We start from the raw sequence: 22,978 nt of genomic DNA, 5'->3' as shown, positions 1-22,978 counted from the left end.
CACTCTCATATAAATGATATAAACTCTCTTCATAAAGGTACGAAATTTAACATAGTATTCATACAAACTCTCTTAGTATTACATTTATTCACTTTTTTTTAGACTTGAATTGACTTGAGCTTTAGATGGTTCCTCGCCGCGATCCCGTCAAGCTCTATTTTACAAGTTAAACAAACAAGATAACCTTCCATATGGAAAAACGTACAAAGAGAATTATGAGAAGAAAAATTAAAATCCTAAATTAAGAAGCAACAATTGAATTCTTGGGCTTTGAAGCATCCAATAGGGTTTTAGAAGAAGAATGAGGTTGCCTCCTAAATACTTTTAGAGCACTTCCCAAAGCGTCGTCAACTCGACCCAACCCGTATCTAAGGTCATATGAGTCGAGCTGCTCATGAGCGGTTTGATGTTTGGATCGATAAAATTTTGATCATGTTCGGCTCGATTTGTAAGCGATCTGAGCATGAACACAACGAAGCTGAGCTCGAAAGCTCACGAGCATGCTCGATTATAGATTCATGAGCAAGCTCGATTATACTGTTTATAACATGCTCGTTAACAAAATTTGGTTCGATTTTTTTTAATTTTAACATTTCCATAAATGGGAAGTAAAACAACGTAGTTTTGTGGAAAGTTTAGTTTTATAGACTTCAAAACTATGTAGTTTTGTATTAAAGAAATTTCAAATCAATATAATCAATGAATGTAATTAATGAGTTTTTCGCGAGTGAAGTTTATGAACTGAATTAATGAGCTGCTCGCGAGCAAAGCTCATGAACATACTTGTTAACAAGCTCCCGAACATGTCAAATCCGACCTAAAATAAGATCAGATAAGACGGTGAGACATTACCACTGACTTATTATATAAACCAGTAGCTGTGTCTCTCAAATAAGGAGAAAAATCAAAACAAAAACCAAATTCTGGTTTAAAGCTAAAATGACCAACATATGTCGTTTCCAGCCTAACTTCTTCATATGGAGTCCGATTAAGGCGATTCAAAAACCCCTGGAAACGTAAGACAAAAATAAAGAACTTTCATTTAGGACTTCATGATAGATTCGGCCTATATCTGGTCGAAAAATGCATCACAAGGTTCAGATATGAATCTGATTTTTCTGCATCACCTATATAGACAATTCTCTAATATCTCTAGCTCAAAGTTATGACTTACTCATAACCCATATCACACTACTCCACAAGTTCTCAACTTCGGCTAATTATATATATACATGTAGATAATACATACCAAACAAAAGGACACTACCAAAAGCAAGTTATACAAGTGTCCTTAAACATATACTATCCATATATATGTACATGAACAAAATGGATGCAATACCCTAGAGACGACTTGAACCTCGTAGCTGTAACCGAACCTCGCCCTAGGATCGAGTACCCCTCTCGGTACCTTGCACTTCTTCACCTAAAACAAAACATTAAAACATTTGGAAAAATGAGACAAAAATCTCAATAAGAAACTATCAGCTATAAAACTCAACTTTACTTAACATAGCTATATATATACATTTATAAATGATTTAATCAAAACCTTATAAAATATACTCAAAACTTAAGTTCATAATATAGTCAAAGTACTAAACCAAAAACCAAAAATATATAATCTTGTATCCATTCTTGAGTTCATCCCTTTATGATTCAATCACAATTCACAACATATACGAGACGTCTCTTTAACATTGCTTATCCCATATGGTCTTACCCAACACTTCACTGTCATACTTAATAGGTCTTCAGACTGTGTACACATGCCATATTTCTCACTAAATATGGTCTTTAGATTCGAAACCACCCAACCGGACTACTCTTAATGGATACCAAACATTTTATTCCATATATAGATATAAACCAAAACATATATGTATATATTTCATAATCAAACTCATAATTTTTCCATTCTCCAAAATATAAATCCTGAATCAATAAAAATCCCAAAATTAATCAACCAAACGAAACCTCAAATTAACATAACCAAGTAAAATCTGTAATTCACATATAATCATAGTCAATAACTTCATTTGAACTATAATTTCACAGTAAAAAGCAAGATCGTTAAAAACCCCAATTTTACAAAATACATGTATAAACCCTAAGATATTAATTTCTGAAAATTCTTTGATTATATATATATCTATATACATAAAACTCAAAATATAGTTGATAGTTACTTACATTGGCTACTAATTGAAGAAAACATACCCGTTCAATTCTACTCTAAATTCTGTCTAAGACGTTTTCCCTCCAAACACTTCTGAAACTCAAAAACTCTTCGGTTAGGACTTAGAACTATGTATAAAGATGCTATAGTTTAAATTTTGAGTGGAGAAACGGTCGAAGAACGACGAAGAAGTAAAAAAGAAAAACAGAAAAAAGAAAAGAAGATGATGACCGCCCTCACCTCTTCGCAGGTTTGGGATATATCGCAAATCTGGCGAATATTCGGTTTGGTCCTCAATCTTTATATAATCTTTTAAAATTTACCCTAAACTTTTAATTTACACATAAAACCATCGAATTAACCCCAAACTTTCCCTATAGCACCAAATAAAAATCACACACCCAATAATTATAATATATATTAATATCTAGGTATAAATTCTAGAAATTTAGACACGAACATGACAGAACAGCTTGTTAATTTTCTGATGAGTCAAGACTAAGCAGGTCAAAGCTCAGTTCGGCTCGATTACACTCTAGCTGCATCATTCTTGTAAAGGAAAACCAACCATACTTCTACCTTTATCGGATAAAACCAACTTACATCACCGTGACCATAAATTCGTATTCACATTTAAACATGTAATGAGGTTTGAAATTATACTTTCTAGTAAATGTTAGACTTAAAATTGCACTATTTCATATGTGATATTAAATCTTTTTTTTTCAATAACTATAGAGCTAAATTTGCAACTTATTCTATTTATTTATATACATGTATAAAATTGACTTTATTTTTTTTTATTAAATTTAAAAATTATAATTAGTAACATATAAAATTCCAGATCAAAATTTAATGCCAAAATTTTAGATGATAATTTTTTATTTTTTTTTGAAAAGAGATGATAATTATTCAATTAAAGGTTATTAAAAAAATGAAAAGCTTAATGAAAGGAAAATAACTTTTTTTTACTAACAATAGTATATGTAAAACGTATTACTCTACCTTTTAATAGAAAAGTATAAATCGCAAAACAAGACAATAGTAATTTCAATTTTTTAGTTGAATCTTAATGAAGAGAGAGAATATATAACTTTGGAAATAGTAAAAAGTAAAAAGGGTAAATATTATAAGGTCTTTATGTTTTTACTTAACACACGTTAGTAGGTCCATCATATTATTATAAGGTCATTAAGTTTTATCTTAACCAATTCTTTAGTCCTTCTATTTGTTTTGTAAATGAAAGTCCAAAATTGCCCCTGGTTATATACATAACAAAATTTATCTTTTAGTTTTAAATTTAATCTAATAAGTTTTAATGAAGTTTTTGAACTACATGTACACCGAAATTAATATACTTCAGAAAATTTATTATTAATTTTCTTAAATTATAATTATTTTTTTTCTTTATTTTTTAATATAATATCTTTAAACTAACATTAAATATTATTATAATTTTTTTAAAAATCATATTTTTTTCTTCATTCGTAAAATTTATTAGAATTATAAAAACTTTTTACAATGATAGTCTTACTCCTATTTTAATCATTTTTGAAATATTTTTCATTCATTTTTCTAGTCAATAAATTTTACATTATTAAATCAAAATTTTATAATTGTATAAAAATTAATAAATCAATTACTTTATATTGGAGAGATTGTGATTATGTAGAAAAAAGAGAAAAAAAAATATAAAATAGGAAAAATAGATGTTTTATTATTAGAACATAAAGTAAAGGGTAATTTTGGTATTTTAAAATTTATTTAGTATAGTTTGACCATTGACCTAAGCATAAGGACTAAAGAGTTAACAAAAACAAAAACTGAGGGACTATATAATTATTTCTAAAAACACAGGGACTAAGTAGTATATTAGGTAAAAACACAGAGATCTTATAATTATTTACCCAAGTAAAAATGAGTATATGGTCAAATAAGTCATTTACTTTGTATTATGTCCATTCTATCCTTGTTTTTTCTATCCATTTAGCATTATCCAGCCTTTATTTGAGGTTAAATTGTAGTAATTATAGGATAAATATTTTTCAAAAGAGATGAAACACTAAACTAATTGAAAAAGGTCATAAAATTATCTTTTTTTAATCCAATAAATTTTTTCAAACATTTTTTTAATTAAACACCACTACTATTAGATGTTGGATTAGCTTAAACCTTCAAATCTCTACCAAAGCCCTTATTTTGGTGTGTTGTAGGGGATTTTTGGAATTGAATAACATGAGTTGGTAACAGGAGATTATTTAAGCTTGAAGAAGCAAGAAACAAGAGGAACACTTATTACTATTACTGATGGACGTCTGAACATCACATTAACTATCATTTGATTTGGTGACCATAAAAGTACTGTACCTCGCAATCAATGTTATTTAATGATATGGATGAAGAAGCTATTCATTTAAAGAGCTCCAAAACTAGAAGGTGATGGATCCTCTAACCACCTAAATTATGTTTTTTCTTTTTTCTGAAAAAGCCTAAATTATGTTATTTAATATTTTATCAAAAGCTATTTATTTATGTTTGATAATATTTAATGTTGTTGCATTTTTAGTAATTAAGCTTTTATTTTCATAAATTATTGACTATATATTAATTGTATATTCTTTGAAAAAAAAATAGTCAAAATTGAGTGATTTTTATATTATAAGTGTAAAACTGAATGTTTTTAGGATCCTCTTTGTTTCAGAAAAATATTGTACAAAGATTTGTTTTCCTGATTTTCCATTGTTTGTTTGGTTAGGAAAAAAATTAATGAAAAATGTGATGCTAGTCGAGAGAAAAAAAAAACAAATTGAGAAGAATGTTTTACTAACCCTTTTCTTTTTCTTCCTAAAAAATGTGAAAAACAAAAAAAACACGAAAAGTAGAAAAAATGGTATAAAGATATGAAAAATGAAGAACAAAAAATAGAAAAGTTTGAATAAAATAGAAAAAAAAACATGGAAAAAATGCCAAAATAACAGAAGACAAAAAAATGTGAAAAAAAAAACTTGAAAAACATAAAAACTAAAAAAACAAAATGAAAAATGAAAAATAGAAGAAAGTGAAAAAAGAAAAAAAAAAAGTAAAAACATGAAAACAAAATATAACATGATGAGCGTGAAAGCGATAAAAATGGAAAATATGAAAACTATAATAAAAAAACGGAAAAACATGAAAACAGTACCAACGAAAAAAATATATCAAATGGAGAAAACATAAAAGTGAAAAAAACAACAAAAAAAAATGTGAAACCTAGAAAAATGTGAATACGAACAAATTATTTGTTCGTTTTTCACTTGTTTTTCATGTTTTTCTATTTTTTTTTTGTTATTATAATGTAAACTTTAGTTGAAAATAAGAATTATAAATAGAAATGAAGTTATATATTTTAAATTAGTGATAAGAAAACATTTTTCTATAACATAAACAAACATCGAAAAATTTCGATATTATAGCTAAACATGAAAAATATTTTATTTTCTAATAAAAAAATGCATGTCAAATATTTTTCTGCAAACAAATGGGACGCAAGTATAAGTTATTTATAATTTGCTAAAGCTTGTAATATTTGTTGGAGTATTTGTATTTTCAAAAAATCAATGGGTAAATTATACTCATAGCTACGAAACTTTACATTTATTAACATTATGGTCACTAAACTTCAAAACGTAATATAAAAATCACACAATTTTATATATTCTAACATAAAAGTTACTCAATCTTGATCCCTACTCAGTCTTCATTTTAAAATTGAAAGATATGATATTATAAGCGATTTTTCTTTGAATTTTTACGAGATTATTTATGTTTCGTTTGGTTAAGAGAGAAAAAAAAAATTCAAAAAATAGTAATTTTAAAAAATCCAAAATGTGATTGTAAGAGAAACGTGGTTCTAATTCTAACAACTTTAATTCAACTATCTTTTTTGAGGTCGTTGTCACAATGTTAGCAGGATAAAATTAAGTGGCCATTAATATAATTTACCCAAATTATTAGATCGATCTATATATATATATATATAAGCACAAATCTTAGAAATCCATAAAGGAGAAGGAGAAGATGTACAAGCGGCGGCCTAGTTTAAAGAAAGAGAGTTTTACCTTTCTGAAAAGAAGCTTTTGCTCAATAAAAAATGGGTTTAATTTTAATATTGGAAATCCGGTAAGTAAGTTTGTTTTTTATGCATTTGCATCCCTATTTATTATATGAAGGTTTTTGATTTATTTATCTTTGTGTTTAGGTTGTTGTTGAAGAAAGCAGAAACTCAAGGACTGTGATTCTTAACAGACCACATGCCCTTAATGCTCTCTCCACTCCAATGGTTTTCACTTTTTATCTCTCTTTTTTTTTTTTAAGTTTTACTTCATTCAATATTTTGTTAGAAATGTTCACCTTCTTCTTCTTACTTCATGTACAACTTTTACTTGTAGAGTTAGAGAGAGAAAAATTTAGAGAGAGAATGAGTGAGTTGCATAAGAAAAATGGAGAAAAAGATGAAGGAGAGAGAAAATGATATTAAGGGGTATAGGGGTAAAAAAGTAATTCAAGTTGAAAAACGATGATGTGTCAAGTTGACCGAGTTGACACGTTATTTTTTCTGGTTGTACATTTTAGTGAGATGTCACATATAGAACGATGTATATTAGTAGTATGCAAAATTGAAGGTTGTGCATGTGATATGAGATAAAAGTTGTATATATCATATATATAATTTACCTTCAATTTGCTCAACTTGACATTTTCGATCAAATTAGCATGTATTTCTAAAAAGCTGGTTGTATTTGAGTTAATTTGTCAAAATTTATCAATTTAAGGATTGAGTTGATCAATAGCGGTTTCAGTATTTTAGAGGGCATAGGCAAGTAGAAGGCAAAGTAGTTAGTAATTATATTAATGTGAGATAAATTACAAATTTAGCTCTATGCAGGGAAGAACAAATTTAGCATATATGTATAAAATTTTAAACCTAATGTTTACCAAACTGCAGTGCCGGAGTCAAAAATCTACACTTGGAGGCTAATTTTAATCCCCCTATTGAAGACTAAATTTTGCAAAGTGACAAAAAAAAAAAATAGTCATCAACAATCTAAAACTTCGTCGTATAATGCGTTTCAACCTAAAAATAATAGACATCTGTAATTTTTTTTATAAACCCAACACTAATTTCTTAAATAATTATAACATTTCTACTTTTAAATTTCTTATAATTTTCATAAATTAAAATTTAATAATTTTTTTTTTTAAATTTCAGTAAAAGTAAAAGCTTTATTTAAAAAAAATGAACTTCTTTCTGATCTCTTACATTAAAGTGTATAACTAAAATCAATTCAACTATTTTAAAATATTAAAATTATACGTAATCAATTGGTTAAAAATTGATATGAAAAATTGATATTTTTGTTTTTATATATATATTTGAATGTTGATGTGGATTAGGGAGTTCGGCTTACTGAACTATATGAATCCTGGGAGAAAGATCCCAATGTGGCTTTTGTTGTCATGAAGGTAACCATCAATTTAATTTCTATTTTTATGTCTCTTTTTTTCTTAATATAAAATATTAATTAATTTGACACTAATTATGAAGGGAAATGGCAGAGCATTTTGCTCTGGTGGTGATGTTGTCAAACTATATCAGCTTATCACTCAAGGTATATATATATAACATTTTTATTTAACAAGAGAATATTTATTATTATTATTTCTATTTTTCATCTTGGAATTGATTTACAGGAAAATTTGAAGAATGTAAAGATTGTTTCAGGACATTTTATCGATTCATGCATCTTTTGGCTACCTATTCCAAACCCAATGTGAGTCTTTTTTTTTTTTTAACTGTGCCACTGTTACGGTTGTAAATGAGTCGAGCCGCTTGGTTCAATATTTGGTTTGATAAAAATTCTACCGTGTTCAACTTGGTTTATAAATTGAGCATGGTAAAACTCGGTTCGAAAGCTCACGATCGGGTTCAATTATAGTTTTATGAACAAGCTCGATTATAATGTTCATGAATAGACTCGTGAGCAAGTTTGGTTCGATTATTAATTTTTTAATAATAGTATTTCTATAAAGATGAAATGTAAAATTGCGTAGGATTGTTTTAAATGAACAAAATTAACGAGTTGCTCGCAAACAAATAACAATACGACCTATGCGAGCAACTCACGAATAAGATGTTGAGCTCGAACTCGTTCATTTTCTGTCGAGCCAAACATGAGCAGACTAAAAATTGGCTCGCTGGATTACAGTTATAGCCACTTTCTTCAAATTTCTCAACTATAGTCCGCTTTCACCCAAGTCTAATTCTTGGACCTCCAGTTTTAAAAATGTATGTATATGTACTAGAAACACATCTTATTAATATAGTCTAATAACTCTCTCACTATTTTCAATGTTAGATTCAATTTATTTTTACCTCGTCACCATTCTTATGATCGCTCCTTGTTTAGATTTTCTAAACGAACGTTGTGCAAAGAGTAAAAACGCAAAGTTTATGATATTTGTGATAATTTGGTGGGAATTTAGGTAGCAATAGTGGATGGTATAACAATGGGTGGAGGAGCTGGGATTTCAATCCATGGTTCATTTCAAGTTGCAACTGAAAAAACTGTTTGTATCTTTCACTTAATTAATTTTAATTATTTTAGGTAAATTGAATCTTATATAATATATATACTGCAGGTATTTTGTGTTCCTGAAATACTTATAGGCCACCATCCTGATGCTGGTGCTTCCTACTACCTCTCACATTTACCTGGTTACTTAGGTAATTAATTATTTTTCTTTATATAATTCTATAAATTAACATTTTTGTATTTTAGTTTTCTATTTAGTTATTGATTTTTTTTTTTTTTATGATAGGGGAATATCTGGGTTTAACAGCAGATAAATTGAGTGGTGAAGAAATGTATAATTGTGGATTAGCTACTCATTTTTCACTGAGCAAAGTAAGTTTATTTACCTCTTTATATATATAAGTATGTATTTATGGATAATGTTTGAGCTTAATTACCTCTTAATTAATTCACAGAAGCTTCCTCTCATGGAAAATCAATTAGGAAAATTTTCTTCACCTAGTTTTTCAGCGATGAAAAATTTTCTAGACAGCCATTCCCACCATTCCCATCTCAACCATCCAAATCTTCTTCACAGGTATTAGATATAAACCCCAATTCTAATATAAAATTGATAGTGATGATTAATTTAGTCCAAATTTGATATCCAAAATTCAATTTGAGACCAATTGAATTAACCAATGATTTACATATCCAATAATTAATGATAATTAGTTTGTTGGTTACAGGGTTGACTTGATAAATAAATGTTTTGGCCATGGAACAGTTGAGGAAATTATTAATTCATTGGTAAGAATATCTTTCTTATTAGGCGACATTGGAATTAATTAAATATTAAATTAGCTAGTACGTTGATTTTATTTTTATTTTTAGAGACATTAAATAAAAAAAAGATTGGTTTTGTAGGAAAGAGAAGCAAAGATAAGAAAAGACGAATGGTGCATTTCAACCGTGAGAAAATTAAAAGAGGCTCCACCTTTGAGCTTGAAAATTTCATTAAGATCTGTAAGTTCCATTTTTATGCCAAGTTTATAAGCAAAAATCAAAGGCTTAATTTAATTTAATGGATATATATAGATAAGAGAAGGGAGATATCAGTCACTTGAAGAATGTTTGGCTCGTGAATACAAAATCACTCTTCGGACTATTTCTTCACAAATCTCCAATAATTTCTGCCAGGTTTTTATTAATCCAAATTAATTTATGTCAATTTTGTGTTTTTTCTTTCATAAATTCAATTACATGATTCCTAAATTTGTTAGGGTGTTCGGGCACGGTTAGTTGACAAATCATTGACACCAAAGGTACGCTATAAATTTCAATCATTCAATATATATATAAGGTTAGGCTATATATATTCGGAAATAAATAAAAAGATAAATAATGTATGCAGTGGGATCCTCCGAGTTTGGAGCAAGTATCGGAAGACATGGTGGAGGCATATTTTGCACCTCCTAATGCATATGAGCCGGACCTTGATTTGCCCACTACTAAGTTAAGAGAAGCCTCTCTAATTATGTAGCACTTCATTAAAGGATGTAAAAAATACTGGAAACTAGTTCAAAAGAAAACGCTAAGCGCTAATTGAGCGGATCGGACTTGGAGATTAATCAAATTTATGTTTTTGTATTTTCTTTAGTTTTTAATAAATAAATTATCATATAGATATAATTAAAATATATATTATACATTACTAATAATATAAAATATTTAAAATAGAAAAAACATGTTTTTTTTCTTAAAATAATAAATAGAAGAAACAACTGCTTCGTTCTCCAATCGTTGAAGAAAAGACTCAATTCAGTTTTTATTTTCTTATTTACATTTCCTTGCTCGTTTGAAATATATTGAATTTCTTTTTCCGTCGAAGCTACTACTTTTTCATTTATATTTTTCTAGATCTTAACAAGAACGAAAAAGATTCATCATATCCGTAGATCTACATAGTTGCAAACAAAGAAAATATTCAAATCCGAATATCCAGAAAAGTCTACATGATGAAGAAATATATGATTTATATTTTATTGTTTTATTTGTCGCTTTTTATTGCTCTTTGTAGTCTGTTTTTTTTTTCCTTTTGTAACTGTTGCCTATATGTATACAAACATATATATTTGGCCTAATACATCTCTAGCCACCCAAGTTATCCAAAAACTACAAAACGTCGTGATTAGTTGTAATAGTTCCAATCACGCGCTACCAAATACATTTGAGAAGTTATTTGTTCCAAATAAGCAAGTTAACGAGGTTAGAACATGTCTAAGAGACTATTAGTCCACTCTAAAAATAATAGGCTTAATACATCATTTATATATTTGTCACACTAAAACATGTATCAACAAAATAATATTTAATAGTTTTAGGTTTTTTTTAGTTTTGGGTTATTTAATATTTTAATTAAAATTGAAAAAATTGATATAAAATTAAACGGGCGTCTAGAGCCATCTGGAATCGTCTAGGTGGCCAAAAATCAACTTGAGAAAATCGGGACGTTGTTCTAAAAATCTCCGCCCAGCCCGGGCTGATGTTTAGAACACTTTCACTTCATCTCAATGATCTCCATGTTTAATCAAGGATATTTATATTTTTAATATGATATGCATAATTTCTTTCTTTTAATCCTCGCTAACCTACAATTACTCAAAATAGCTGGATTATAATCACAACCATAACCACATTTTCAAGCATTCTGATTATATAAAAGATACAACACAGCAAAATACCTCTATTCTGCTGCTGGAAGGTCAAATTTTTCTTCCCCTCCTAGTTTGAACTACTCGCATCGAGTGCGGGCAATGAATGTTGCAGAATCTCAGCTGCACAACCAAGTTCCTCCTCTGTTACTATCAATGGAGGCACAAGCCTCACAACATTTCCCTTTCCAGCAGTTAATACGAGAAGGCCGGACTTTCGACAGGCGGCTACAAGGGGTGAGGCCGATACATCCAACTCGATTCCAATAATCAGACCTAATCCTCGAATTTCTTTCACATGCGAGTTTCCAGCTAGCTTCTGCTTTAAAATTTCTTTGAAGTACTGCCCTTTCTTGGATACACTGGATAAGAAATCGGGTTTCGCTATTTTCTCTAGAACAGTAAGGGCTGCATTGCAGATAAGAGCTCCACCAGCAAAAGTACTGCCATGGTCACCGTAATTTATGGCTGATGCAACTCGTTCCGTCACCAGTACAGCTCCAATGGGTAGGCCTCCCGCAAGGGGTTTGGCAAGCGTCATTATATCAGGGAAGACACCGTATGCTTCATGCGCCCAGAGGAATCCTGTTCTGCCTAAACCGCATTGCACCTACCAGATAATGCAAACATGCGAACACAAAATCATTCGTTCTGTCTGTTTTATATAAACATTGCTTTTAATTTGATATTGAGTCTCTGGATTACCTCATCAAAGACCAGGAGAGCGCCAGCATCATCACAAGCAGCCCGCAGAGATTGTAAGAACTCCTTTGTAGCACTGTGGATGCCCCCTTCACCTTGAATGGGCTCAACGAAAACAGCAGCAGTTTTCCCGCGTTTGATTGCTTGTTTTGCTGCATTTATATTGCCATACTCTAAAAATGTTACCCCGGGCATGAGAGGTTCGAAAGGTGATCTATACTGTTCTTTGCTTGTCAGGGCAAGTGCACCCATGGTCCTCCCGTGAAAGCAGTTAGAGAATGATATGAATTCTGTGGCTGGCTCGGTAGAATTAGGGTTCGAGTGTCTCTGAAATTTCCTCGCAAATTTGATTGCTGCTTCATTTGCTTCTGTTCCAGAGTTTGTGAAAAACACGCGATCAGCAAAAGAATAATCTACTAGACTCTTAGCGAGCTCAACCTGCAGCAACAGCAGAAATAATCCTTAAGAGAAAAGGCTTCACATTGCGAATTCAGATAAATCCATACACATAAGTAGAGGTGCAATAGTATACACGACACGAATCCAACACGAATATAGTGGGTACATGTTCTATTAAACAACTAATGAGACATTTCTAGGTTGAGATGCCAATTTTTTGTTGGATTAGGGTTGACCTGCTAACATAATCATGTTTTTTACAAGTCACATTAAAAAAAAGTAATAAAATTAGAAATTGTAACTCGCAAACATGACTCAAACCTCGCATACCATTACATGTCATCCTTAGTAAAATTATACAAACAAGACAAACACTAACCCGATTAGATTGACACAATTATAACGCGATTTTTTTTGGGTTGGGTAAGGGTTGATGGTATTTAACATGACATGAACATGGCTGACTTACACGAATTGCCACCCCTATACATAAGTACAAAATCAACGCCATTGCTCCCTAACCATGCATCATATTCCTGCTATTTTCTACACTAAAATTACAAATAGCCTTCCGAATGACTGACAATCAAGCTATGCTAGCCATAAGCCAATCAGGCTATGTTTGTTAGAGAGTTACCTATGTTGCACAGGAACTCTTCTTCAATAGCTTTTCCACGTTTCGTGTCCGTTTCCGTTTCTTTCGTTTCCATTACCGTTCCTAGCTAATTTTTTCTTAGAAATAACGTTTACCGGTATCCATTTCCATTTCCGTGCAAGATAGAGAGCTATGTATCCAGACATATATGTCTAGATACATTTTCCACTTCCATCCTTTCTCTTCCTTCCAATCTACCAAACAAAGCTAGCTACTTCAAACTTATCTCAAGAAGCCTAAGATTTTCCCAAATCAATTAAACTGCAGATAGCAAGGCAATTAACTGAACTTGTTAGTTTAACGACTAATCCAGTATTTAACACAGTAAAATTTGTTTCTTCAGAAGTTAGATATTCACATGAAATTACTTCATCGCATTCTAATTTGCTACAAACTCTTTACACCCCTCTCCAAAACCAATATATAATCATTATCCAATTCATAAACTTTTCTGATTAACAAGCAAGCATAAACACCAACTCAATTTGAAAATGAAGAGCAAAAAAATAAGAATCAAGGAAATTATCCGAACCTGAGGAATGGAATAATACACATTACTGACATGGGTCAAGACATTAGCTTGCTCAACCACAGCTTTGACCCAATCAGGATCAGAATGACCTAATGCATTCACAGCAATCCCAGAAGTCATATCCAAATACTCTCGCCCTTCAACATCAAACAATTTACAACCTTTGCCACTAGCCAAAACCAACGGTGCCCTAGCATAAGTCCCTACCATAACCTTCGCCTCCGCCTCCATCACTTCCTTGCTCCCTTTCACCGCTCCGATTACCCCAACACTTTTTTCCGGCTCTTTCACATCCACAGTAAGACACGAGAGGGCTATTGGTCTCCGGCCATTGAAGCTTACCTGTTGCCATGTTCCTCTCTCTCGATTGAATAAACTTCGGAGATCAAGCGACTGGGAGATCGTAGAGTTGGAGCTAAGGTGTGTCGAGGAAAACCCCATTTTTCTGCAATTCAAATTGCAAATGGCAGTAGATTTTCAGCACTAAAATTGGAAAATGAGAAGTATCAGTAGATGAAAGTGGAAGCGGAAGAAGAAACGAAACAGCAAGATTCAGGTTGTTACCTGAAGTACTGTATTCCTCGAACAATCTATTGTTCGGCTGACTGAAAAAGTAGCAGCCTTTTGCTTCAGTAAGGAGGCGGTTCGGCTCTGTTTGTTTCTTGTTTGCTGGCTGTCGTAGAGAGAAAAAGGAAGAAGTTATACTGGGCTTGGGCCTTTAAATGGGCCCATACAGTATCCAACACTTTATACTCCTTCAGCTCATGCTCAGATGAAAAGGTAGAAACTTCAAACTTTTACATACAAAATTTCTTTTTGATAGTTTATTATAATAATAACTTTAGTGAATTGAAGTTATAAATCACAAGGTCAAATCAAATCATCTATCATATAACTTCTAGTAGTGTTCACATGGTCCCTAATGATCAAATGAATTGTGATCATTCACCGTTAAGTTATTTTAAAAAGTGAAATTTTTCAAAATATAAACCGTTATAGTTTTTGAAGAATTTTTAATTTGATTTTGCGGTCTAAATATTGAATTTTTATCTTGGTTTTTAATATATCCATGTGTTTTTTCTTCTTAAAAAAAATATAACATGAGAACGATTTTTTTTTAGGGTTAATAGATGTAAATTTATTTGACTTTATATTAATTGTATTTTTTAATTTGCGTAAACAATTCTAGAATGGCTTATATAATGGGACGGAGTGAGTATAAAATTTAAAATATTTGATATTTAATTTACTAGATACCTTGTTGGCTTTCTAAACTTGTTTAAAATGATTGGTTGGTAAAATGTCATGTTAGTGATCTATTGACCCTTGCTTAAAGGTATGTATATTGCAATTTGTAAACTTGCTTGAAGTAGTATTTCAATTTGTCCAAATCTTTATTTGGCCACGTGAATTTAAAACGTTAATCATGTTATTTTAAGTAAATTCAGAAAGCTAACAAGACACTTTATAAGTTTATGGAGCCAAATGGTGTCTTAATCAAAATTCAAGAACTCCCAATGTATTAAGTTCTTTTTTCTGGATCCAATCCCCAATCATTCCAATAGATTCATTGATAAAATTTTAAGTTATATATTAAGATCTCCGGTATTTACCTGGATTATCTTATTAGCTTCCTAAATTTTAAAAATGTCTCATTAGCCTCATAAACTTGTTTAAATATCTCATTTTCCTTCTAAGTCCACGTGATACAAAAGTAAATTTGAACAAATTAAAATACATATCAGTTTAAGCAAATTCAAGATACTAATAGATATCATAACAACTTTAGAGACTCAATAGATCATTTTTAACAAGTTTAAAAACTAATAGGTTATTGAAAATAAATTCTTGGAACTAACAAGATGCCTTCAAATCGAGAAGGATCGTGATGTATTCAACTTTAAATTACTAGAGAATTAAATATTTTCCATATGGTGTGATCTCGACATAGATAGCCAAGCCCCAAGAAGTGTTTTTTTTAAAACCTTTTACATCAAAGATACTCTAAGCTTGATATATTTTTAAGTAGTTAGGACTTCTGAGAACAATAGTTGCTGCATCTACCTTTATCACTTCAAGATAAAACCTAAAAATGCTGAACAATTCGTAGCAGGAAATGTAAAACAAATAAAATCAAGAAAATCAAAACTTGCTATTACAGCTATATAAATTAAATATACACCCACAAGAGAAAGTTCAAACATTGAGCATTTTTCCATTGCTTCATCTTCTTGTTTTTAGTTGCCGGTTTAAACAATCAACTCGTAGGCCAAAACTTTGACTGTCAATCACAATGCTGAATGCAGAACGTTACAACTGAAGAAACAGATTATGCTCTTTTGTTGATGTCATGCAGCACACATACATCTGCTGCTGTCTTCATCTGAAATCGTACAACAGCGACAACAAAAAAAAAAAAGGAACGAACTTTGGCAAGTTAATATTGGTAAAACACAATGTCTTTGCCAGTATATATGTAACATAACATGAGAATCAAATTCCCAATCATGACAAGTTTTCGTTGCTGCCAGGAATTTCGAAGAATTTAAAAAATTTAACGAAATGCTATCTGTCAGAATAATTTAGTTGGTCGAAGTTTTCACAAAATAATAAAAGGTAATAGTTGCTACCTGTATAACATTTACAGTTTGCTTGATTGCCCATCCGAACAGACTTAAGTACAGTATGAAAGAGGTAAGTGAGCACTCCTTTAAAGATGCTATTAATACCTGAAATTGAAAAAGGATTAGCAGTTAAATAATAACATAACCATCAAAGGCAAAAAAAGAAATGTCAAACTTTCAAGCAAAAGAACTTACAGCCATCAAAGAGTCATTCTGTTTCTTTGCAACTAGAAACAAGATTATATAAAGAACCTGTAAACAGAACAATGGCGATTATGTAGAAAGTTTTTCCGAGTAAATAGACACACCAAAGTCATGATTACCTCACATGCGGAACAGCAGTAAGCCATGAACATTCGGTTTCCATAGTAAGCCTTGAAAAGCCAATTAGTGCTGTCTTTAACATCTTTATGGCTAGCTTTGCCTAACAAGAATGTGCTGCGATCGAAGTATTTAGTCCAATGACCAAAACAATAGGCTATTCACATGTTCTAGAAAGGGGAATTAAATTACCTATACATCTGGAACCAGTGGCTAGCAATATCTAAGGCAAGCAATGACAGAAAAACCAAGCCAGGTCTAGAAAAGGAAGAAAATAAATATCAATAAAATTTCTTGCAATTATGCAATTGAATTACATGAAAAAAGCATTACCTGTAAGCTTGAGAAAGTATTACAAGTAGACAAGCTGTGCTAATCCTGGAGTAAAACATGTTAATTAAGTCAACCAGACAAGCAAAAGCAAATAAGACAGAGATTAAGAAGGAAGAAGAAAGAAAATATAAAGAAAGCACTATATAATCATTATAAGAGCAACTTTTAACAGAAAATTTTACCTATCAGTTACCATGTCCAAAACAGCTCCAAAAGTTGATGCTGAGCAAGGGCATAGAACTATGAGACATCCAACCTTGGGTATTTATTTTGCTAAAAGTAAAAACATCTAGTAGACATGAAGTAACAGTTTTTTGTTCTACTATAGTATCTTAACAGAAGGAGGCTTCTCTCGAGTGATGTAATTAGGATTATATATATATATATATATATATATACATACATATACTCTAGTAATACAGAGTGAAATTCTAATATGCTCATACTGACTGCAAAATTAGCTATAAATACAACTACAATCACACTGTCCAACAAAAATGCAAGTCAATATAGCATCAACGTAAGTCTAAACATTAAGGAGTGAGTGTTGCAAAACAAAACAAATGAGTTACATAATATTTTGTTTATCGTTGCACTTGACTCCAAAAAAAAAATATCATCTTGCCAGCCCAGCTGCATTAATTCCTAAGTAGTAGCACAATGACGCCTTGTTCACGAACAACAACAACAACAACAACAACAAAGCCTTAGTCCCGAAATGATTCGGGGTCGGCTAACATGAACCATCATATAAAACCGTGAAAATCAAGTCGTGTCAGCGACACAGATTCGCTCCCTCCACTCCGTCCTATCCACTACCATATTTTCCTCAATTCCCAATAAACTCATATCACTCTCGATCACCCTCCTCCAAGTTTGCTTAGGTCTTCCCCTACCCCTCACCACTACATCCCTTTGCCACTCTTCGGTTCTCCTAACCGGCGCATCAAGCGCTCTACGTCTCACATGGCCAAACCACCTTAGTCGGTTTTCTCTCATTTTATTCTCAATAGATGTAACCCCTACTTTTGTCCTAATTATTTCATTACGCACCCGGTCCTTTCTCGTGTGACCACACATCCATCTCAACATACGCATCTCCGCCACCGACATCTTATGGATGTGGCAGTGTTTCACTGCCCAACACTCCGTACCATATAACAATGCTGGTCTAATTGCCTTCCGGTAGAATTTTCCCTTCAATCTATTAGGCATGCCGGGATCACAAAGGAAACCCGTAGCACTCTTCCACTTCGACCAACCAGCTTTAATCCTATGGGCAACATCTCCATCTACTTCTCCATCCGTTTGGATAATAGATCCTAAATACCGGAAGCAATCCGAGGCCTGAACAACTCTCCCATCTAGGGTGATTGTCCCTGCCTCCCTACTCCTACGGCCGCTAAACTTACACTCCAAATATTCTGTCTTACTTCGACTCAACTTAAAGCCTCTAGATTCTAGAGTTTGCCTCCATAGTTCCAACTTCATCTCCACTCCTTCTTTCGTCTCATCAACCAACACAATATCATCTGCAAACAGCATGCACCATGGTATACCATCTTGAAGTGAACTTGTTAGTTCATCCATAACGATGGCAAAAAGAAATGGGTGCGGAACCTTGATGCACTCCAATCGTAATAGGAAACTCTTCAGTTTTCCCAACACTAGTACGTACACTCGTGCATACTCCCTCATACATGTCCTTTATGATGTCAATATATTTCCGCGAAATGCCTTTCCTTATCAAGGCCCACCAAAGTACTTCCCTTGGTACCTTATCATATGCTTTCTCCAAGTCAATGAAAACCATATGCAAGTCTTTCTTCTTATTTCGATAGTGCTCCATTAATTGTCTCATTAGATGGATGGCTTCCATAGTTGATCTTCCCGGCATAAAGCCAAACTGGTTTTCCGAGATCTTCACCGTCCTCCTTAGCCTTTGTTCAATCACTCGCTCCCAAAGTTTCATAGTGTGACTCATTAATTTGATTCCCCGATAGTTGGCAAAGCTATCAACTGTGAAACTTACAAAGATGAGACTTTAGTATATCATAATACTAAAATTAAAAATTACAAAGCTAAAGGAAGTTAAATGTTAAAAGGAAGCTAAAGGAAGTTTGCGACTATTGTTTAAAACTGACTAAAGTATTGTGCTACTACCACAACAAAGGGCTTAAAAGGGCATCTTTCTGAAACTGTAGGAATATTTTTAATGTAAACATTAGGGGTTTTAAAAATAATCCCAACTTCTTCTGTCAAAGCTTATTAAAAATTCAAAAAGAAAAATCAGGAGTGTTCATAGTTCATACCTTGATTGAATTTGCGGGCACACCAACCATCAAGGCCATCACAGACAAAGCTAAAAATCAGAAACACAGCAATCATATCAGTTTCCAATTTCTACACCGGGAAAGATATAAAGGTGAAATTGGGAGAGGAACTCTGCTGAAGGTTAATTTTTACCTTATGAAATAGAGAATACCAAAAATGTTTTTGTTGGAAAAGCATATGGGAAAAGCAACGCAGTTCATGAGAATCCTTGCATATCCTGCATTTGCATAGCATCCATTACCGAGATATCCAACACCACAGTATCAAATATGAATTGCTATTTAGGAAATTAAAACTTAAATACTGATAGAGTAAAAATGGAAAAACAAACCAACTAAATTGGGTATGTAAAGATAGACAGCTAATTTGCTGGGTCTTGCTCTTGAATTTTTAGCCATTGACGCTTCTATGAAGATTAGAACTGCAAGTAGAATAAGGAAAGCAAGAACAAGGATAGGGGGGTAAGAAAAACCATTAAGATTAGTATTTTGTAAATACAAGAAATCTTGAAAGGAACAATCCTTTATTCACCAAATCAGATTAATCATTTCAATTAAAAGTTGAAATAAATCGGTACTCTTCTTCAGCTACCATTATTAATTGAATCACTTCTTTAAGTTCAATATCCAAGGTCTAACCTGGAAACCAGTATATGGCCATGAAGGCAACCCAAATTGGAAAAATATAAGATACATAAGAATTATGGATGAAGAAAACCTGAACAAGCAGGTAAAGAGAAGACAATGAAGGAAGAAAAAAAAAAAAAAAAAAAAAAAATCTGTGTCCGCTGTGCAATCAATTCCTTTTGAATCCTTTTTCTTTCAACAGTACTTTTCCATTAAGCAAAGATGGCTTATAAGAATACTCTTGACTAGTTAGCTCTGCATATGCCGTCTGCAACTGTGTAAGTTTTCTTTTTAATTTTATACAAATACATTAATAATTCTCCTACTCAGTGATCTTTATCTAAAAATTCAATTGCACAAACAATACCAAGCAGGTCATTTTCTTAAAAAACAAAGGTAACTTACCCATTAGAAGAAATTAAAGCTACTGTTTCGAATAATTGCCTTATGTTCCTTGTTCAAGAATTAGAAGCCATAGCTAGCAAAACTTGGAGCATTTATATATATATTGAGACATATAAATATATCTGTAAATAAAACACTAAAACATGGAGATCAAATTTCTCTCAGTTATTGAGCTTCGTTCTAACTGATTACCTTGGATTGCATTTGTTGTAGTCGGCTGTAACAGTTTGGTGATAGATATTTGGATCGTATTCTGGAGATCTCGTAAGAACTACAAGTGAAATATTCAACATGATTTGTCCATTGCCCTGCTGCAGGTAACAATTACAGTAGAACATAGGTGAACAGCATGTTGCAGGCCACAATTATAGAATTGCCATATAACCAGAGGTCAAAGTATTACAGCAGCACAAGCAATATCTTAGATGATTAGTAGAACTTTATAGAGTCCAGAAATTGTCACCAAACGCACTGTTAAAATAACATCATTCTTTTTTATTAATATAATCAAATTTTTTCCCACACAATATCACAATGATTAATAGTAAGAAGCTCCTATTATACATAAGTACATAGAAAGAGAAAAGAAATTCCAAATTGACTATAATGGATATCAATATAACCATCAGAATGCTTATTTCTACCCCCTTTTTGTCACTTTCATATATTGACATGGTATGGCTATGCATAGAAATGAAGCCTACTTTGATCTTTCTTGATAAAAAATGATATTAAAAACAAAAAACCTTTCTAATAAGAACTCTATCTCTATCTATAGTCCCTTTTTGCTATATCCGAATAGATTACACAAACAAAAAAAAAGCCTCGTTTACTCTTTTCATAAATAGCATAATAATAATCATAGTAATCAAATAGTGAATTCATGTGATCATATCTCATATGATAATATCTCATCTCACAGGACATACGAAATCACCCAGATTTCATGTAAAATCTATTATCAGTGAAGAAGGCATCACATTCAACATGCTGCTCTCATATGAACCGTACATCCCTCATAAATTATTGAATAGCAACAACTGATTTCACATAAAAGAAAGTTGATTCCCTCTTTATATTTTTCACAAACAGCTAATCTACTTTCTATTTGATTCAAATACAGCATTCATTTTTTTTGGTAATGTATACAGCATTCATAAATCAATGTAATAACCCAAATCGACAATCGAGAAGTCATCATACAAGCTTTAATTTCAAACCATATATTCCAACTCGCCGAAGAAAATAGTCATTTATTAATTACAGGGAAAGGGAGCTGATAAAGTTCCTGACCAAATGTCAATCAAGCTGCTCTCCTCCCCAGGCAGTAACGTGAGAAAAGTGATCTTTAATCGAAGCGTAGTGGTCGCTCCGGGACCGTGGTAATCTGACCGGTCAGGCATAACGCCGGCAGAAGAGAAATGAAGAAAAGTTAACGCCGGAGTAGAGAATTAGAAAGTTAACGCAAGAGAAATCAAACCTGCCAAATAGGAAGGATTTTGAAGTACTGCGGTGGACCAACGGACGTCGGAATGGTGGACCCGGTGGTGCTCAGCGGATTGTTGGGTAAAAAAATATATTAAAAGGAGCACTAATCCGTGTGGTATTTTTTATACCAACTGAACATGCAATTGTTAAAAGTAAAATAATGTGCCTTGATTTTGTTGATTCATTTTTTAAATTTGACATTTTAGGGTAAATTTTATACTTACAACTTTTGTTTTATTTCAATTTTTCATATAAAAATATATAATTTTGGTGACCTCCTACTAAAATGTAGGATCGGTAATTATGACTGATCTATGTGTCATATAGGGATGCAAATAGGGCGGGCGGAACGGTTCGCATTTCCCATCCCCGTCCCGACTAGTCGAGGATTCCCAATCCCCGTCCCCGCGAGTTAGACGGGGACAAATTTGTATCTCATCCCCGTCCCGCAGGGAATCCTCGTCCCCGCATGAATCCCCATCACCATTAAAAACACGTTTTCTTATTCCACATCATCGCCCCTGCAGGGAATCGCCATTTATATATATATATATTTTAAATCAGTATGTATTTCTTTTCTCTTCTCTTTTCTAATTCTAGGTTTTGTTCGAAAGAATGACAGAGATATTATGTCTTTAGTTTAGTTTAGATTAGGAAAAATATTCATTTAGTCCTTGGCTAATATTTTATTTATCACATTTGATTTTTTATTTGAAAATAAGTTAAGTTAAATGTTATAATATTTAAACTATAATTTATAATGGGGAATAGTTGGGGATCCGTCGGGGATTCTTCATCGGGGATTAACGGGGCGGGTTCGGGGATCCCCACGGGGCAGGGATACCATTCCCCATCCCCGCCCCATCCCTATCACGGGGGATAAAATTATCTCATCCCCGTCCCATGGGAATTCTTATCAGTGATTCTCTGTCCCCGTCAGGGCGGGTCACCGACGGGGATGGTGAATCCTCGCCCCACTTGCATCCCTAGCGTCACATCAGCAATTAAGGCTGTACACTTTTATGTATAAAATTGAAAGTTGTACACCAAAATGTGAAATACAATAAAAGTTGTATACTACGTATGTAATTTACCCAGACATTTTATATGCATTT

General features: G+C 32.2%; 3 protein-coding genes across 9 annotated transcripts; 1 reads left to right on the top strand and 2 right to left on the bottom strand.

The window, feature by feature from the left end:
* The first annotated feature begins 6,199 nt into the window (after positions 1 to 6,199).
* LOC136212968 (3-hydroxyisobutyryl-CoA hydrolase-like protein 1, mitochondrial) lies at positions 6,200 to 10,405 on the top strand. Of its 2 annotated transcripts, XM_066002800.1 has the most exons (14): positions 6,200 to 6,337; positions 6,417 to 6,497; positions 7,613 to 7,681; positions 7,764 to 7,827; positions 7,910 to 7,989; positions 8,702 to 8,785; positions 8,858 to 8,942; positions 9,038 to 9,123; positions 9,207 to 9,328; positions 9,480 to 9,540; positions 9,658 to 9,756; positions 9,829 to 9,930; positions 10,014 to 10,055; positions 10,145 to 10,400. In XM_066002800.1, exons 1-14 carry the CDS (start codon positions 6,236 to 6,238, stop codon positions 10,271 to 10,273), a joined length of 1,206 nt encoding a protein of 401 aa, XP_065858872.1. In that variant the 5' UTR covers positions 6,200 to 6,235; the 3' UTR covers positions 10,274 to 10,400. The 2 variants fall into 2 exon arrangements, with proteins under 2 accessions (XP_065858872.1, XP_065858873.1); XM_066002801.1 differs by lacking the exon at positions 8,702 to 8,785 and having other exon boundaries at positions 10,145 to 10,405.
* Positions 10,406 to 11,377: 972 nt separating this feature from the next.
* Positions 11,378 to 14,450, bottom strand: LOC136210503 (acetylornithine aminotransferase, mitochondrial). Of its 2 annotated transcripts, none has more exons than XM_066001773.1 (4): positions 14,297 to 14,450; positions 13,733 to 14,177; positions 12,150 to 12,584; positions 11,378 to 12,054 (listed from the first exon to the last, which is right to left on the bottom strand). In XM_066001773.1, exons 2-4 carry the CDS (start codon positions 14,171 to 14,173, stop codon positions 11,515 to 11,517), a joined length of 1,416 nt encoding a protein of 471 aa, XP_065857845.1. In that variant the 5' UTR covers positions 14,174 to 14,177; positions 14,297 to 14,450; the 3' UTR covers positions 11,378 to 11,514. The 2 variants fall into 2 exon arrangements, with proteins under 2 accessions (XP_065857845.1, XP_065857846.1); XM_066001774.1 differs by having other exon boundaries at positions 13,733 to 14,215; positions 14,297 to 14,401.
* A 1,182-nt stretch (positions 14,451 to 15,632) lies between these two features.
* On the bottom strand, positions 15,633 to 21,969 carry LOC136210502 (CDP-diacylglycerol--inositol 3-phosphatidyltransferase 1-like). Of its 5 annotated transcripts, none has more exons than XM_066001768.1 (13): positions 21,856 to 21,969; positions 21,669 to 21,762; positions 20,568 to 20,686; positions 19,676 to 19,765; positions 19,477 to 19,561; positions 19,323 to 19,372; positions 17,193 to 17,232; positions 17,011 to 17,055; positions 16,870 to 16,935; positions 16,680 to 16,794; positions 16,552 to 16,608; positions 16,363 to 16,461; positions 15,633 to 16,115 (listed from the first exon to the last, which is right to left on the bottom strand). In XM_066001768.1, the coding sequence occupies exons 4-13, from the start codon at positions 19,740 to 19,742 to the stop codon at positions 16,062 to 16,064; spliced, it is 678 nt and encodes a 225-aa protein (XP_065857840.1). In that variant the 5' UTR covers positions 19,743 to 19,765; positions 20,568 to 20,686; positions 21,669 to 21,762; positions 21,856 to 21,969; the 3' UTR covers positions 15,633 to 16,061. The 5 variants fall into 5 exon arrangements, with proteins under 5 accessions (XP_065857840.1, XP_065857842.1, XP_065857844.1 ...); XM_066001770.1 differs by having other exon boundaries at positions 20,568 to 20,683; XM_066001772.1 differs by lacking the exon at positions 21,669 to 21,762 and having other exon boundaries at positions 21,856 to 21,946.
* Positions 21,970 to 22,978: the final 1,009 nt, after the last annotated feature.

Source organism: Euphorbia lathyris, chromosome 1 (assembly GCF_963576675.1).
Source record: "Euphorbia lathyris chromosome 1, ddEupLath1.1, whole genome shotgun sequence".
NCBI lineage: Eukaryota > Viridiplantae > Streptophyta > Magnoliopsida > Malpighiales > Euphorbiaceae > Euphorbia > Euphorbia lathyris.
Note: the sequence above shows the minus strand (reverse complement) of the source record. Positions and strands in the feature narration are given on the sequence as shown.

Coding starts and splice junctions, on each gene's coding strand:
- LOC136210502 (XM_066001768.1), bottom strand. CDS start 19,742: ATGGCTAAAAATTCAAGAGCAAGACCCAGCAAATTAGCTGTCTATCTT. Junction 19,373..19,476: donor GGTATTCTCTATTTCATAAG/GTAAAAATTAAC, acceptor TCTGATTTTTAG/CTTTGTCTGTGATGGCCTTG. Junction 16,116..16,362: donor AAACTGTAAATGTTATACAG/GTAGCAACTATT, acceptor GTACGATTTCAG/ATGAAGACAGCAGCAGATGT.
- LOC136210503 (XM_066001773.1), bottom strand. CDS start 14,173: ATGGGGTTTTCCTCGACACACCTTAGCTCCAACTCTACGATCTCCCAG. Junction 12,585..13,732: donor TGTATTATTCCATTCCTCAG/GTTCGGATAATT, acceptor CTGTTGCTGCAG/GTTGAGCTCGCTAAGAGTCT. Junction 12,055..12,149: donor CTCTCCTGGTCTTTGATGAG/GTAATCCAGAGA, acceptor ATTATCTGGTAG/GTGCAATGCGGTTTAGGCAG.
- LOC136212968 (XM_066002800.1), top strand. CDS start 6,236: ATGTACAAGCGGCGGCCTAGTTTAAAGAAAGAGAGTTTTACCTTTCTG. Junction 6,338..6,416: donor ATTTTAATATTGGAAATCCG/GTAAGTAAGTTT, acceptor CTTTGTGTTTAG/GTTGTTGTTGAAGAAAGCAG. Junction 7,828..7,909: donor ATATCAGCTTATCACTCAAG/GTATATATATAT, acceptor ATTGATTTACAG/GAAAATTTGAAGAATGTAAA.